The following is a 17,325-nucleotide window of genomic DNA, read 5'->3' on the forward strand; positions in this document are numbered from 1 at the left end:
AATAGCATCATATCAGTGGAACACCTATATAGGCTTAGTCCCTAATAACGGACTCCGTCTACCCACACACCAGTGGGCCTACACGTTAGGCGAAAAGATGCATGGGCTATTTTAAGGAACCTTAACTTGACTCCATGCAAGGACTTCAAAGAGCTCTAATACAGGCGACTTATTTAAAAGGATCTTATTGTTGACTTCAGCTTCTAAGATGGAACTATTGGCGGCTTTAGCGACAGTTCTCGCTTTTGGCGGAGTGGATGCAAGTTGTATTGATTTATCAAACTCCAGATTTTGTTATATTGGACTGGTATCATGGTACAGCGCTAATGATACATGTTCTACTATGGGTGGTAGCATTATAGTACCTGAACCTCCGACTACCGGGACAATGATGAACACTTTCAAACAGATGGACGAATTACCAGGAGACGGGCCTTATCGGGTGTGGATCGACTGTGTCAAGAACGACATGATGAGCGGATGGGTCCAAGCCGATGGTTCGCAGTGTGAAAATATCGCATGGAAATCGGGCGCACCTTTTGAAGGAAATTGTGTGCTTATACACCACGGAAAATGGTATGCAGCAAACTGCAACAGCAACCGTGTCGCTATTTGCAAGCTGCCGGTCGTTGTTGATCAGCCCAGCGCAACTTCGGAATTTCCTATCGACCAAACCACTACCAATCCTACTACTGTCGACCAAGTCTTGGTCACCTTCAATACCGTCGGTCAATCCTCGATCGACCCTGATGTCAAAACCGAGTCCACTACTGTCGACCCGGTCGACAACGAGTCTACTGTCAACCCAGTAAATACCAAATATACTGTCAACACAGTCGATAGCGAGTCTACTGTCAACCCAGTTGATACCGAGTCTACCGTCAACCCAGTCGATACCGAGTCTACTACTGTCGACCCAGTCGATACCGACTCTACTGTCAACCCAGTCGATACCGAGTCTACTGTCAACCCAGTTGATACCGAGTCTACCGTCAACCCAGTCGATACCGAGTCTACTACTGTCGACCCAGTCGATACCGAGTCTACTGTCAACCCAGTTGATACCGAGTCTACCGTCAACCCAGTCGATACCGAGTCTACTACTGTCGACCCAGTCGATACCCAGTCTACTGTCAACCCAGTCGATACCGAGTCTACTGTCAACCCAGTCGATACCGAGCCTACTGTCGACCCAGTCGATACCGAGTCTACTGTCAACCCAGTTGATACCGAGTCTACTGTCAACACCGATTCTACTGTCGACCCAGTCGATATTGAGTCTACTGTCGACCCAGTCGATACCAAGTCTACTGTCAACCCGGTCCATACCCAGTCTGCTGTCAACTCAGTCCATACCGAGTCTACTGTCGACCCAGCTGGTGTCAATATGCTCGCTGCCCCGTCGATGTTTTGCCTGAAGACCGACGCTGATGGCGGCCTCACATCCCAATGCCTGACCGGTCACGTCATCAAGGAGTTCTCCACCACCAAGGGTGTCATCGCGTGTGGTTCGGCGTGCCGGGATGAGCCTCGATGCCGCTCCTTCAATCTGCGTCAAGTCAGCCGCGGGGAGAAGATCTGTCAATTGAATGACATCACTCGCAAAGAAACCGGACAAATTGACAAGGACCTTGACAACTCTTGCTCTTATTTCGATCTGTAAATGCAGCAAGAATGTTGGCCGGGTGGACGACACTCTGCGAGCAGATACAGCAAAGACTCAAGTCGTCGTTGGACACATTGGTGAGAGATAAGCATATTTAGTCTGGTGTGGCCCACGTGTAGGCCTATTATCTCTGGTGTGTACAACTTGCATTCACTAAAATAGGTGTGTAATCAGTGGGGAGGGGGCACTTGCACCCCAGTGGTTCATCCCGCCCATTTAACATTTTGACTTGAACATAAATAAATAGCATTTGCCTTCAGTGCCTCCCCGCTGAAAAATGTATGCACCCCGTGTACCACCCCCGCTCCCCCCCCCCCCCCCCCAAGTTTAACCCTAGTTTCGCCACGTTGGGTAATCAAAGAAAAATGTTTAAGATTTTTGTTTTATTAATTTATTTCATAATGTTTTTATTCAAAATGTACAGTATGGTACCAGTAGGTTGAATCGCACTCTAGCTTCGTACATTTGAATAGTTATTAATTAATTAAAAATGGAGTAAATTGCAGCCTTAGTCGTGCATGTGATACTCTGTCCTACACAGTCATGTTTTTGTAAAACGTAAATTTTCATAGCCATATAGCAAACCATAGGTTTTGGTAACTGCTGAATCAGTTATACACACACGAATGTATTCTACGCCAGGGAATCAGGAGTTTTGGCCCTAGCATAAATCAAATGTAGCTCATATGACATGACGTCGTTTGAAGAAAAGAAATTTTTTAGCCAAATTTGTTGAAAAATGTAAGGGATAACCCCTTGCAATTTTTTCAATTTCGGCCAAAAAATTAAATTACGCCAAACTTCCAGGAAAGTTGCCTTAATGACTCTAGAAGACATTCCAACTCGCTTTCTGGACGGGTGTGCCGTAAGAAAATTTGGGTCAATAAAAATCAGTGAAAAATAAGATTTTCTTCTCAATAAATCGATCATTTTTGCCCAAATCTTCGAAAAAAGAAGCAGTCTGAATATTGCATGATACCCTTCTTGCATCAAAAGTCATTTCTGCGTCGTTTGGAGAAAAGTCATTTTTTGGCCAAATTTGATGAAAAATGTAAGGCTAACCCCTTGCAATTTTCCAATTTTGGCCAAAAATTTAATTGCGCCAAACTTCCAGGAAAGATGCCTAAGGGACTCTAGAAGACATTCCAACTCGATTTCTGGACGGATGTGCCGTAAGACAGGAACAATGCGTCGAAAATTTGGGTAAAAATCAGTGAAAAATAAGATTTTCATCTCAATAAATCGATTATTTTGCCCAAACCTTCGAAAAAAGGACAGTCTGCATGTTGTAGGATACCCTTCTTGCATCAAAAGTCATTTCTGCGTCGTTTGAAGAAGAGTCATTTTTTGGCCAAATTTGATGAAAAATGTAAGGCTAACCCCTTGCAATTTTCCAATTTTGGCCAAAAATTTAATTGCGCCAAACTTCCAGGAAAGATGCCTAAGGGACTCTAGAAGACATTCCAACTCGATTTCTGGACGGATGTGCCGTAAGACAGAAACAACGCGTCGAAAATTTGGGTCAAAATCAGTGAAAAATAAGATTTTCATCTCAATAAATCGATTGTTTTTGCCCAAATCTTCGAAAAAAGGACAGTCTGCATATTGTATGATACCCTTCTTGCATCAAAAGTCATTTCTGCGTCGTTTGAAGAAAAGTCATTTTTTGGCCAAATTTGATGAAAAATGTAAGGCTAACCCCTTGCAATTTTTTCAATTTTAGCCAAAAAAATTAAAATTGCGCCAAACTTCCAAGATAGATGCCTAAGGGACTCTAGAAGACATTCCAACTCGATATCTGGACGGATGCGCCGTAAGACAGCAATAATGCGTCGAAAATTTGGGTATATAAAAATCAGTGAAAAATAAGATTTTCTTCTCAATTAATCGATCATTTTTTCCCAAATCTTCGAGAAAAAAAAGTCTGAATATTGTATGATACCCTTCTTGCATCAAAAGTCATTTATGCGTCGTTTGGAGAAAAGACATTTTTTGGCCAAATTTGATGAAAAATGTAAGGCTAACCCCTTGCAATTTTTTCAATTTTGGCCAAAAAAATTAATAGCGTCAAACTTTCAGGAAAGATGCCTAAGGGACCCTAGAAGATATTCCAACTCGATTTCTGGACGGGTGTGCCGTAAGACAGCAAAAATGCGTCGAAAATTTGGGTATATAAATATCAGTGAAAAATAAGATTTTCTTCTCAATAAATCGATCATTTTTGCCCAAATCTTCGAGGAAAAAAAAGTCGGAATATTGTATGATACCCATCTTGCATCAAAAGTCATTTATGCTTCGTTTGGAGAAAAGTCATTTTTTGGCCAAATTTGATGAAAAATGTAAGGCTAACCCCTTGCAATTTTTTTCAATTTTGACCAAAAAAATTAATAGCGTCAAACTTTCAGGATAGATGCCTAAAGGACCCTAGGAGACATTCCAAGTCAATTTCTGGACGGATGTGCCGTAAGACAGGAAGAATGCGTCGACAATTTGGGTAAAAATCAGTGAAAAATAAGATTTTCATCTCAATAAATCGATTGTTTTTGCCCAAATCTTCGAAATAAGGACAGTCTGAATATTGTATGATACCCATCTTGCATCAAAAGTCATTTATGCGTCGTTTGGAGAAAAGTAATTTTTTGGCCAAATTTGCTGAAAAATGTAAGGCTAACCCCTTGCAATTTTTTCAATTTTGGCCCAAAAAATTAATAGCGTCAAACTTTCAGGAAAGATGCCTAAGGGACTCTAGAAAACATTTCAACTCGATTTCTGGACGGACGTGCCGTAAGACAGGAACAATGCGTCGAAAGTTTGGGTAAAAATCATTGAAAAATAAGATTTTCTTCTCAATAAATCGATTTTTTGCCCAAATATTCCAAACATAATGGCAGTCTGAATATTGTATGATACCCTTCTTGCATCAAAAGTCATTTCTGCGTCGTTTGAAGAAAAGTCATTTTTTGGCCAAATTTGATGAAAAATGTAAGGCTAACCCCTTGCAATTTTTTCAATTTTGGCCAAAAAATTTAATTGCGCCAAACTTCCAGGATAGATGCCTAAAGGACCCTAGAAGACATTCCAACTCGATTTCTGGACGGATGTGCCGTAAGACAGGAACAATGCGTCGAAAGTTTGGGTAAAAATCAGTGAAAAATAAGATTTTCTTCTCAATAAATCGATTGTTTTTGCCCAAATCTTCGAAAAAAGGACAGTCTGCATATTGTATGATACCCTTCTTGCATCAAAAGTCATTTCTGCGTCGTTTGGAGAAAAGTCATTTTTGAGTAAAATTTGCTGAAAAATGTAAGGCTAACCCCTGGCAATTTTTTTCAATTTTGGCCGAAAAATTTAATTGCGCCAAACTTCCAGGAAAAATGCCACAGGGACTCTAGAAAACATTCCAACTCGATTTCTGGACGGGTGTGCTGTAAGACAGCAATAATGCGTCGAAAATTTGGGTATATAAAAATCAGTGAAAAATAAGATTTTCTTCTCAATTAATCGATCATTTTTTCCCAAATCTTCGAGAAAAAAAAAGTCGGAATATTGTATGATACCCATCTTGCATCAAAAGTCATTTATGCTTCGTTTGGAGAAAAGTCATTTTTTGGCCAAATTTGATGAAAAATGTAAGGCTAACCCCTTGCAATTTTTTTCAATTTTGCCCAAAAAAATTAATAGCGTCAAACTTTCAGGATAGATGCCTAAAGGACCCTAGGAGACATTCCAAGTCAATTTCTGGACGGATGTGCCGTAAGACAGCAATAATGCGTCGAAAATTTGGGTAAAAATCAGTGAAAAATAAGATTTTCATCTCAATAAATCGATTGTTTTTGCCCAAATCTTCGAAATAAGGACAGTCTGAATATTGTATGATACCCATCTTGCATCAAAAGTCATTTATGCGTCGTTTGGAGAAAAGTAATTTTTTGGCCAAATTTGCTGAAAAATGTAAGGCTAACCCCTTGCAATTTTTTCAATTTTGGCCCAAAAAATTAATAGCGTCAAACTTTCAGGAAAGATGCCTAAGGGACTCTAGAAAACATTTCAACTCGATTTCTGGACGGACGTGCCGTAAGACAGGAACAATGCGTCGAAAGTTTGGGTAAAAATCATTGAAAAATAAGATTTTCTTCTCAATAAATCGATTTTTTGCCCAAATATTCCAAACATAATGGCAGTCTGAATATTGTATGATACCCTTCTTGCATCAAAAGTCATTTCTGCGTCGTTTGAAGAAAAGTCATTTTTTGGCCAAATTTGATGAAAAATGTAAGGCTAACCCCTTGCAATTTTTTCAATTTTGGCCAAAAAATTTAATTGCGCCAAACTTCAAGGATAGATGCCTAAAGGACCCTAGAAGACATTCCAACTCGATTTCTGGACGGATGTGCCGTAAGACAGGAACAATGCGTCGAAAGTTTGGGTAAAAATCAGTGAAAAATAAGATTTTCTTCTCAATAAATCGATTTTTTTGCCCAAATCTTCCAAACATAATGTCTGTCTAAATATTGTATGATACCCTTCTTGCATCAAAACTCATTTCTGCGTCGTTTGGAGAAAAGTCATTTTTGAGTAAAATTTGCTGAAAAATGTAAGGCTAACCCCTGGCAATTTTTTTCAATTTTGGCCGAAAAATTTAATTGCGCCAAACTTCCAGGAAAAATGCCACAGGGACTCTAGAAAACATTCCAACTCGATTTCTGGACGGGTGTGCTGTAAGACAGCAATAATGCGTCGAAAATTTGGGTATATAAAAATCAGTGAAAAATAAGATTTTCTTCTCAATTAATCGATCATTTTTTCCCAAATCTTCGAGAAAAAAAAGTCTGAATATTGTATGATACCCTTCTTGCATCAAAAGTCATTTATGCGTCGTTTGGAGAAAAGACATTTTTTGGCCAAATTTGATGAAAAATGTAAGGCTAACCCCTTGCAATTTTTTCAATTTTGGCCAAAAAAATTAATAGCGTCAAACTTTCAGGAAAGATGCCTAAGGGACCCTAGAAGATATTCCAACTCGATTTCTGGACGGGTGTGCCGTAAGACAGCAAAAATGCGTCGAAAATTTGGGTATATAAATATCAGTGAAAAATAAGATTTTCTTCACAATAAATCGATCATTTTTGCCCAAATCTTCGAGAAAAAAAAAGTCTGAATATTGTATGATACCCATCTTGCATCAAAAGTCATTTATGCGTCGTTTGGAGAAAAGTCATTTTTTGGCCAAATTTGATGAAAAATGTAAGGCTAACCCCTTGCAATTTTTTTCAATTTTGCCCAAAAAAATTAATAGCGTCAAACTTTCAGGATAGATGCCTAAAGGACCCTAGGAGACATTCCAAGTCAATTTCTGGACGGATGTGCCGTAAGACAGGAAGAATGCGTCGAAAATTTGGGTAAAAATCAGTGAAAAATAAGATTTTCATCTCAATAAATCGATTGTTTTTGCCCAAATCTTCGAAATAAGGACAGTCTGAATATTGTATGATACCCATCTTGCATCAAAAGTCATTTATGCGTCGTTTGGAGAAAAGTCATTTTTTGGCCAAATTTGATGAAAAATGTAAGGCTAACCCCTTGCAATTTTTTCAATTTTGGCCAAAAAAATTAATAGCGTCAAACTTTCAGGAAAGATGCCTAAGGGACCCTAGAAGACATTTCAAGTCAATTTCTGGACGGACGTGCCGTAAGACAGGAACAATGCGTCGAAAATTTGGGTAAAAATCAGTGAAAAATAAGATTTTCATCTCAATAAATCGATCATTTTTGCCCAAATCTACGAAAAAATGGCAGTCTGCATATTGTATGATACCCTTCTTGTATCAAAAGTCATTTCTGCGTCGTTTGGAGAAAAGTCATTTTTTTGCCAAAATTTGATGAAAAATGTAAGGCTAACCCCTTGCAATTTTTTCAATTTTGGCCAAAAAATTGTATTGCGCCAAACTTCCAGGAAAAAATGCCAAAGGGACTCTTGAAGACATTCCAACTCGATTTCTGGACGGGTGTGCCGTAAGACAGCAAAAATGCGTCGAAAATTTGGGTATATAAAAATCAGTGAAAAATAAGATTTTCTTCTCAATAAATCGATCATTTTTGCCCAAGTCTTCGAGAAAAAAAAAAGTCTGAATATTGTATGATACCCATCTTGCATCAAAAGTCATTTATGCGTCGTTTGGAGAAAAGTCATTTTTTGGCCAAATTTGATGAAAAATGTAAGGCTAACCCCTTGCAATTTTTTCAATTTTGGCCAAAAAAATTAATAGCGTCAAACTTTCAGGAAAGATGCCTAAGGGACCCTAGAAGATATTCCAAGTCAATTTCAGGACGGATGTGCCGTAAGACAGGAAGAATGCGTCGAAAATTTGGGTAAAAATCAGTGAAAAATAAGATTTTCTTCTCTATTAATCGATTTTTTGCCCAAATATTCCAAACATAATGGCAGTCTGAATATTGTATGATACCCTTCTTGCATCAAAACTCATTTTTGTGTCGTTTGAAGAAAAGTCATTTTTTGGCTAAATTTGATGAAAAATGTAAGGCTAACCCCTTGCAATTTTTTTAATTTTGGCCAAAAAAATTAAAAGCGTCAAACTTTTAGGAAAGATGCCATAGGGACTGTAGCAGACATTTCAACTCGATTTCTGGACGGACGTGCCGTAAGACAGGGACAATGCGTCGAAAGTTTGGGTATAAATCAGTGAAAAATAAGATTTTCATCTCAATAAATCGATTATTTGTGCCCAAATCTTCGAAAAAATGGCAGTCTGAATATTGTATGATACCCTTCTTGCATCAAAATTCATTTCTGCGTCGTTTGGAGAAAAGTCATTTTTTGGCCAAATTTGATGAAAAATGTAAGGCTAACCCTTGCAATTTTTTCAATTTTGGCCAAAAAAATTAATAGCGTCAAACTTTCAGGAAAGATGCCTAAGGGACCCTAGAAGATATTTCAACTCGATTTCTGGACGGACGTGCCGTAAGACAGGAACAAAGCGTCGAAAAATTGGGTAAAAATCAGTGAAAAATAAGATTGTCCTCTCAATAAATCGCTTGTTTTTGCCCAAATCTTCGAAAAAATGACAGTCTGCATATTGCATGATACCCTTCTTGCATCAAAAGTCATTTCTGCGTCGTTTGAAGAAAAGTCATTTTTTGGCCAAAATTGATGAAAAATGTAAGGCTAACCCCTTGCAATTTTTTCAATTTTGGCCAAAAAATTGTATTGCGCCAAACTTCCAGGAAAGATGCCTAAAAGACTCTAGAAGACATTTCAACACGATTTCTGGACGGACGTGCGGTAAGAGAGGAACAATGCGTCGCAAATTTGGGTAAAAATCAGTGAAAAATAAGATTTTCTTCTCATAATTCGATTATTTGTGCTCAAATCTTCGAAACAATGGCAGTCTGAATTTTGTATGATACCTTTCTTGCATCAAAAGTCATTTCTGCGTCGTTTGAAGAAAAGTCATTTTTTGGCCACAATTGATGAAAAATGTAAGGCTAACCCCTTGAGATTTTACCAATTTTTGCCCAAAAAAATTTAATTGCGCCAATCTTCCAGGAAAGATGCCTAAGGGACTCTAGAAGACATTTCAACACGATTTCTGGACGGACGTGCGGTAAGAGAGGAACAATGCGTCGCAAATTTGGGTAAAAATCAGTGAAAAATAAGATTTTCTTCTCATAATTCGATTATTTGTGCTCAAATCTTCGAAACAATGGCAGTCTGAATATTGTATGATACCTTTCTTGCATCAAAAGTCATTTCTGCGTCGTTTTGAGAAAAGTCATTTTTTGGACGAAATTTGATGAAAAATGTAAGGCTAACCCCTTTGCAATTTTTTCAATTTTGGCCAGAAAATTAAATTGCGCCGAACTTCCAGGAAAGATGCCTAAATGACTCTAGAAGACATTCCATTTAGATTGCTGAATGGATGTGCCGTTAGACAGGAACAATGCATTGAAAATTTGGGTAAAAATCATTGAGAAATAGATTTTCTTCTCAATAAATCGATTATTTGTGCCTAAAAATGGCAGTCTTAATGTCGTATGATACCTTCCTTGCACCAAAAGTCATTTCTGCGTCGTTTGAAGAAAAGTCATTTTTGGCCAAAGTTGATAAAAATGTAAGACTAACCCCTTGCAATTTTTTCAATTTTGGCCAAAAAAAATAATTGCGCCAAACTTCCAGGAAAGATGCTTAAGGGACCCTAGAAGACATTCCAACTCGATTTCTTGACGGATGTGCCGTTAGACAGGAATAATGCGTCGAAAATTTGGGTCAAAATCAGTGAAAAAGAAGATTTCTTCACAATAAATCGATTATTTGTGCCCAAATGTTCGAAATAATGGCAGTCTGAATATTGTATGATACCCTCCTTGCATCAAAAGTCATTTCTGCGTTTTTTTCGAGAAAAGTCGTTTTTTGGCCAATTTACATGAAAAATGTAAGGCTAACCCCTTGCAATTTTGCAATGGTCCGCGGCTTTTGAAAAAAAAGAAGACAAAGGCCTTAAATATAATGTTTAGCCTTATGACGGAGTGATTGTGACAAAAATGAAAGTTGAGTGATGCGAAATATATATAAAGTTTCCGGTCGACTTGTTTCCCGAAGCAGTTGATTTAATAGAAGCGAAGATGCCGCTTTTTGAGAACAATTGGACAGGTCACCGTGTCTTGATGCCTATTGATGTTGGAGGCCATCTTTCTTCTATTAACCAACGGAAAAACTGCACTGCAGTATTTCTCAAAACCGTACCAGTTGGCGAATGAATTCAGCGCACAAATTGAAATATATTGATTTGCTTCAGCACCGCAACACAAAGGAGTACCTGTATATCATCGCTCCACTCCCGAGCGTTTCCACATTTGACGTGCTGTCTTCTCCGTTGACGGTTGCACCGATTCTAGTTAACATCTGAACGCAAAATCTAGGAAAAAATAGCATCACATCTGAGGAACACCCGAATTTATGCACTTGTTATTTCTAACAAAGTGCTGTTATATATTTGCGGTTTATTGAAAAGAAGATAACTGTTTGCTTCAGCTGCAAAGATGGAACTATTGATGGCTTTAGTGATAGCTCTCGTCTTTGGTGGAGTGGATGCGATTTGCTGGAATTTAGACCCAATTGGGATGTCAGATTTCGAAATCTGTCCTCTAGTACAAAAATCATGGCACAACGCTCAAAATACGTGTTCTGGAATGGGCGGTAGCATGATATCGGGTTCCACTGTCGCAGTACAAGAAATTATTACATTCACATCAACCAAGCTTGGGACTTCTGTTCACATGCAGGTATGGATCGATTGCACCAAGAAAAACTTAAATGGGACAAACGCATGGGTCCAGGCCGATGGTTCGCAATGTCAGCCTACCGCCGGATCAAATCAACCTCAGAAAGATTGTGCAATTTTGCAATCTGGAAACATGTATGCGGCCGACTGCACCAACAACCATATTGCCATTTGCATACTGCCGATCGTTGTTGATGAGCTTACCACAGCTACCGATTTTCCGATCTACCCAACCACCACCAATCCTACTACTGTCGACCAAGCCATGGTCGACTGGAATACCGAGTCTACTCTCGACCCAGTCGATACCGAGTCTACTACCATCAACCCAGTCGACACCGAGTCTACTGCCAACCCAGTCGATACCCAGTCTACTGTTAACCCAGTCGATACCGAGTCTACTGTCAACCCAGTCAATACCGAGTCTACTGTCAACCCAGCCGATACTGAATCTACTGTCGACCCAGTCGATACCGAGTCTACTGTCAACCCAGTCGATACTGAGTCTACTGTCAACCCAGTCGACACCAAGTCTCCTCTCAACCCAGTCGATACTGAGTCTACTGTCAACCCAGTCGACACCGACTCCACTGTCAACCCAGTTGATACCGAGTCTACTCTCAACCCAGTCGATACCGAGTCTACTGTCAACCCAGTCGACACCGAGTCTACTCTCGACCCAGTCGGTACTGAGTCTACTGTCAACCCAGTCGACACCGAGTCTACTGTCAACCCAGTCGATACTGAATCAGACAATTATACAGTCGACACCGAGTCTACTGTCGACCCAGTTGGTGTCAATATGCTCGCTGCCCCGTCGATGTTTTGCCCGAAGACCGACGCTGATGGCGGCCTCACATCCCGATGCCTGACCGGTCACGTCATCAAGGAGTTCTCCACCACCAAGGGTGTCATTGCGTGTGGTTCGGCGTGCCGGGATGAGCCTCGATGCCGCTCCTTCAATCTGCGACAGGTCAGCCGCGGAGAGAAGATCTGTCAATTGAATGACATCACTCGCAAAGAAGCCGGACAAATAGACAAGGACCTTGATAACTCTTGCTCTTATTTCGATCTGTAAATGCAGCAAGAATGTTATTTACGATACAGCAAAACAAGGTAAGGAAACATTTGCAAACAAAGAAACATTTAACATTTAACATTTGCAGACAAAGAAACAATTCCAAGTTACCATAATACCATCCAATAAATGCACTTTCCATGCCTCTTCTAAAACAGCGATGGCTTTTGCATAAAACCTCTCACCAAACTGTGTGGTTTTATACAAAGATATTATTGACCAACCGCATAAAACAGCGGTCGGTATTAGTACGCATAGAGTCCTATTGGTTATTTGTGTTATTAATTGAGGACATCTTACATTTTGCAAGCAATAAGTAATCTAAACACAATGTATACGTAACAATAATATTAACTGGGTTTAAGTTACTCCAACGATTTGTTTCTATCACCTTGAACATAATGAGAGCACATAGGCCTAATACCTTCAGATTGAGGAAAGAATGTTGCAACCTGACGCTGCTTTTTTCTTCATAATCATCTCAATGAAGGTCAGTCGTTGCAAAAATGACGATAAGACATGAATCTGGGCATGCTGGGACTGCCGGAAACATTTCCAATTTTGTTAGGAGATACTTTGAAAATTTCTTGACTCTTCATAGACTTTGTACACAACCGCTGAAGTAGCGTCAGGTTGCAAGATTCTTTCCCAGATTGGTGCCACGAATCAAGTGCTCAGAAAACTCCTATGGGTGATCGAACGAATGACGTTGAGAGCCCGTGGATTTACCTGACAACGCGAATTCAAGCGTATAACGCTGTTTTGAGTCTGTAATTAAGCAGTAAAACAAAATAATCCCTGGCGCCGAAGACCATTCGTATTACTATACGTAATCGACAGCCACGCCATGTTAAGGCTAATTGGCTCACACCTTGGTAATTATTAGCCACGATTTTTCAAGTTCATTCGACCGTATGACGAGAGCATGACGAGATAAACGCTTTCAACTATCACTCTTGAAGCTTCAGTCGGCAATCATACACTGCACGGATACTGTCGATTTTTGCAGTTTTGAAGAAGAAATAAACTCATTGCAATTCGCATCACAGACGGCTGACATTTAATTGTGAAAAGATATCTTTGCTGCACCGATCATGTCGGCAGTGATAGTAATTGCACTCCTAAGCATTACAGCAGGCGCATCAGCAGTCTGCCCAGATTGCGAGCAAAAGTTCGGCGATTCTTGCTATCATTTCATCAACAAGACAATGGGATGGGACGCCGCCGCAAGGGAATGTTCTGATATCGGTGGTGGCTTGGCAGTGCCTAACTCTGCGACAGAGCACAGATTCATGTGGGACATGTTCAACCAAATAATTCGGAAGCTGGAAGGAAAGGGCGTATGGATTGATTGCTGCAACAATTCGATGACGGGCAAATGGGAGAAACTAAATGAACAGCCGTGTGGTTACACCAGCTGGCAAGAAAATAAACCAAAAATCAGATCTGGCAAGCAGTGCGCCTTTATGTGGTACGATATTCTGTACGCTTTCCCGTTTTACGATGAACAGCACGTAATTTGTGAAACCCAAATCCTTACCGAGTGTACTACTGCCACAACCGAGTCTACTTTCGACACAGTCCGTACCGAGTCTACTGTTAACCGAGTCGATGCCAGGTCTACTGTTGACCCAGTCGATACCGAGTCGATTGTTGACCCAGTCGATACCGAGTCTACTGTCAACCGAGTCGATACCGAGTCTACTGTCGACCCAGTTGGCGTCAATAAGTTGGCTTCCCCGTCGTTGTTCTGCCTGAAGACCGACGCTGATGGCCGCCTCACATCCCAATGCCTGACCGGTCACGTCATCAAGGAGTTCTCCACCACCAAGGGTGTCATCGCATGTGGTTCGGTGTGCCGGGATGAGCCTCGATGCCGCTCCTTCAATCTGCGACAGGTCAGCCGCGGGGAGAAGATCTGCCAACTGAATGACATCACTCGCAATGAAGCCGGCAAAAAAGATATGTTACTTGATAACTCTTGCTCTTATTTCGAAATGTAAATGCAGCAAGATTGTTGGCAGGATGGACGACACTCTGACAAGCAGATACAGCAAAGACTAAAGTCATCGGACACATTGGTGAGAGATAAGCATATTTTTGTCTAGTAAGGCCTACACGTATTATCTCTTGTGTATATATACAATTGACTTTTGGTGTCTAATTCAAGAAAAATGATTAAGAATCGTTAATGCAACCTTAGTGATTAGTGTGAAACCCTACGTATACAGACTTGTAACCAGTGGCGGTTCTGTAGCCCCCCTCCCCATTTTGTCTAGCCCCCGCCCCCCCCCTCCCCCAAAGAAAATTCCATTAAAAAAATGCATTAGCAAAAAGAAGAAATGTGACGTACATGCGAACGGTCTCCCCCTAAAGAAATAGTCGTGACTTGAAGGGTGCATTTGTAGTTAATATAGTGTGCCTAATTGTAGGATTGTATTGGCGCTCCCCATTGAAAATATGGCACGAGCCCCCCCCCCCCCCCCCCCCCGCACCTATTGATTTTCGGAGGCCTAATGCCCGGTTCATACTTCACGCAAATGCGAATGCGAAGCGAATTTGACGTAACGAAGCATTCGCTGCGAAATTCGCCCGAGTTGAAATATGATGTTCAACTTTTACGAATTCGCAGCGCGAATACTTGCCACGACGTCACAAATTCGCGTTCGCTTTCGCGCCGAGTATGAACCGGGCTTCAGTGTCCGGAGAAAATAACCGGTCTACATTTCAGCACTTCTCCCTGAAAAAAATTCTGCATCCGCCCTGCTAGCCCTCCCCCCCCCCCCCCCCCCCCCCCCCCAAAAAAATATTGGCTCTAGAAGCGCGCCTACTTGTAACGTTGATAATAGCAAACCAAGACGGGGGAAAAAACAGTTGCCCCCAAAAAAAGTGACATCAGTGTTTTATACACACTTATTGATGACCATCCGCATAAAATATCTGTTAACCTTTTGAAGGAGAAAGTTCTAAAGATTATTTGTTTATTTTGACAGTTTGCAAGCACCAAGCATAATAATTAACTTAGTTAATTAAGCCGCTCGAAAAGGTTAGTTTTCATCACACGTTGACCGTATCTAATGAAAGCAATTCAGTTTTGTGCCACGAAAAACCTTCAATCGATGATCGAAAGAATTAGTTTAGCCTTGGTGTCCCCAACTCACATCCGTTTCGAGCCTTTTGATAATTAGCTTTACAACAAAATTATACCAAGCGTCTAAGGCCACCGTAATTAGTACTACGTAATCAACAACACGTCACGCGAGACTCGGTTTTCACCTCAGTATTTCTGTGGACGCCAAATAGACAACGACCGCGACACATATCTTGCTACAATTTCGACAATTTCGATCTCTAAATGAAGCAAGAACGCTGAGCTGGTTTTCATCACGTTGACCGTATACGAGAGAAGCTGGTGGACGCACGTTTTTTTTACCAGGTCATCTCCTCATTAGATTACAGATGACGCCATGGCAAATACCCCTGCATCACGGTTTTGACAATATTACCATGACAACCAGTAATTTTGCATGAGCAGGTTGAGGCCACAACCATTATTACTATTTATACAACCAAATCATGCTCTACTGATGGCCGATTCTGTCGATCTTCAACAAAGCGAGCGCCGCAACAATTATCATCATCATCGATTTTTCTTGGAGACGGAAGGCGTTAATAAACTGTTCGCTATTGGTGACGGGCAGTTCGTTGCTCAGACACTGGCGAGAGACACCGAGACAGTGGATATCCGCGGCGACGCAAATACGGAACTGAATCTTTGCATTAACCCAATAGCGTCACGTGAGACTTGGTTTTCACCTCAGTAGTTCTGTGGACGCCAAATAGACAACGACCGCGACACATCTTGCTACTATTTCGATGCAGCAAGAACGGTCATCTCCCTCATTAGAATATAGATGATGCCATTGGCCATATCCCTGTTCTGACAATATCACCATGACAACCAGTAATTTTGCGTGAGCTGGTTGAGATCACAGCTATAAACAATCTTAATATACTGACTTTCCAATGGCCGAGCGCCTCGACAATAATTATCATCATCGATTTTTTTCTTGAAGACGGAAGGCGTTAAACTGTTCGCTATTAGCGACACGCAGTTCGTTGTTATAGAAACTGGCGAGAAGAGGTAGGCCTACAGGTTGAGACAGGTTTGTGGTCATCTGCGATGCAAATACGGAACTGAATCTCTGCATTAACCCAATAAAGATTCTGGTCACTGGACACTGCTTTTAAATTTCAATATTAACGCCTGGGACACTTGAAGCATCAATTTTGTTACATTCACCTGGCAAAATGGAATCTCTGGTGGTACTCCTGCTGTTCTGTTTCGGTATAGCATCGTGTACCAACTGCCAAGACGGGGAATCGTTTGATCAAACCCGTTACTGTCTGGTCGACGGGTTTATGCCGTGGGTCAACGCCACCGCCGCATGCTCCCGCATGGGAGGCAGCTTAGCAGTACCCAACTCCCCCGCCGAGCAGACATTCCTGTACGACTTTGCCGCCCAAAGATTTGGAAGATCCAACGGCATCTGGATCGACTGCAACACCCAGTCGATGCATGCTGATGGCACTCCTTGCGAGTACACCAATTTCCAGAATACGCCTGGTGATTCCGATACCGACGCCGGTCAAGGCAACGCAGCCAGTTGCGTACAGATGTATTTATACAGCGGTAACTGGTTCGCCATTGGCTGCAGCAGCGTCTTTTTCGCCATTTGTGAGCTCCCGTTTCTTGAGGAATCTACCGAGAAGATTCTGCCGTCGATGGTTTGCATGGAATTCGGCGCTGATGGTCGTCTTCACCCATAGCCTGACCGGTCACGTCATGGTCAAGGAGTTATATACCACCAAGCTTATATAGGGTGTCATCGCAAAAGGAAAAACCTTAGGAAAACACTTGTCAATTTTGACTCTAAAATACGCTTCTCACAAAATTGTGATAGTTGGAACGATCATTTTAAAGTAGAACATTATGTAACTGTTCACACAACAAAATCTTGAAAATTTGCGGGTTTTATGTTATATTATTTCTCGCGAAGGAATTTTGATGCTCAAAATGTTAGTCGTCAAATAAAAAAAACCGAGTCGTTGGGCCAAAAAAAAAGTCTCCAGTTTCTGGTATGGAGCTTGCCCAAAAAGTGGTGCGGCGACGCGGCTTTTTTTTTTTTTTTACCTGATTGTTTTGCTTCAAATGTCGGCTGACTGCAAATGGTACCCGACAAAACTTAGTGCAAATATATGGGAGTCTAGAGAGGCCACAT

The 17,325-nt window shown here is 41.0% G+C and overlaps 1 protein-coding gene across 1 annotated transcript; it reads left to right on the top strand.

Moving 5' to 3' along the window:
• Nucleotides 1-16,354: 16,354 nt before the first annotated feature.
• Nucleotides 16,355-16,873, top strand: LOC119739111 (pulmonary surfactant-associated protein A-like). The gene has a single exon (XM_038213941.1). It carries the CDS (start codon nt 16,355-16,357, stop codon nt 16,871-16,873), a length of 519 nt encoding a protein of 172 aa, XP_038069869.1.
• Nucleotides 16,874-17,325: the final 452 nt, after the last annotated feature.

This window comes from Patiria miniata, unplaced genomic scaffold, assembly GCF_015706575.1.
Source record: "Patiria miniata isolate m_02_andy unplaced genomic scaffold, ASM1570657v1 HiC_scaffold_30, whole genome shotgun sequence".
NCBI lineage: Eukaryota > Metazoa > Echinodermata > Asteroidea > Valvatida > Asterinidae > Patiria > Patiria miniata.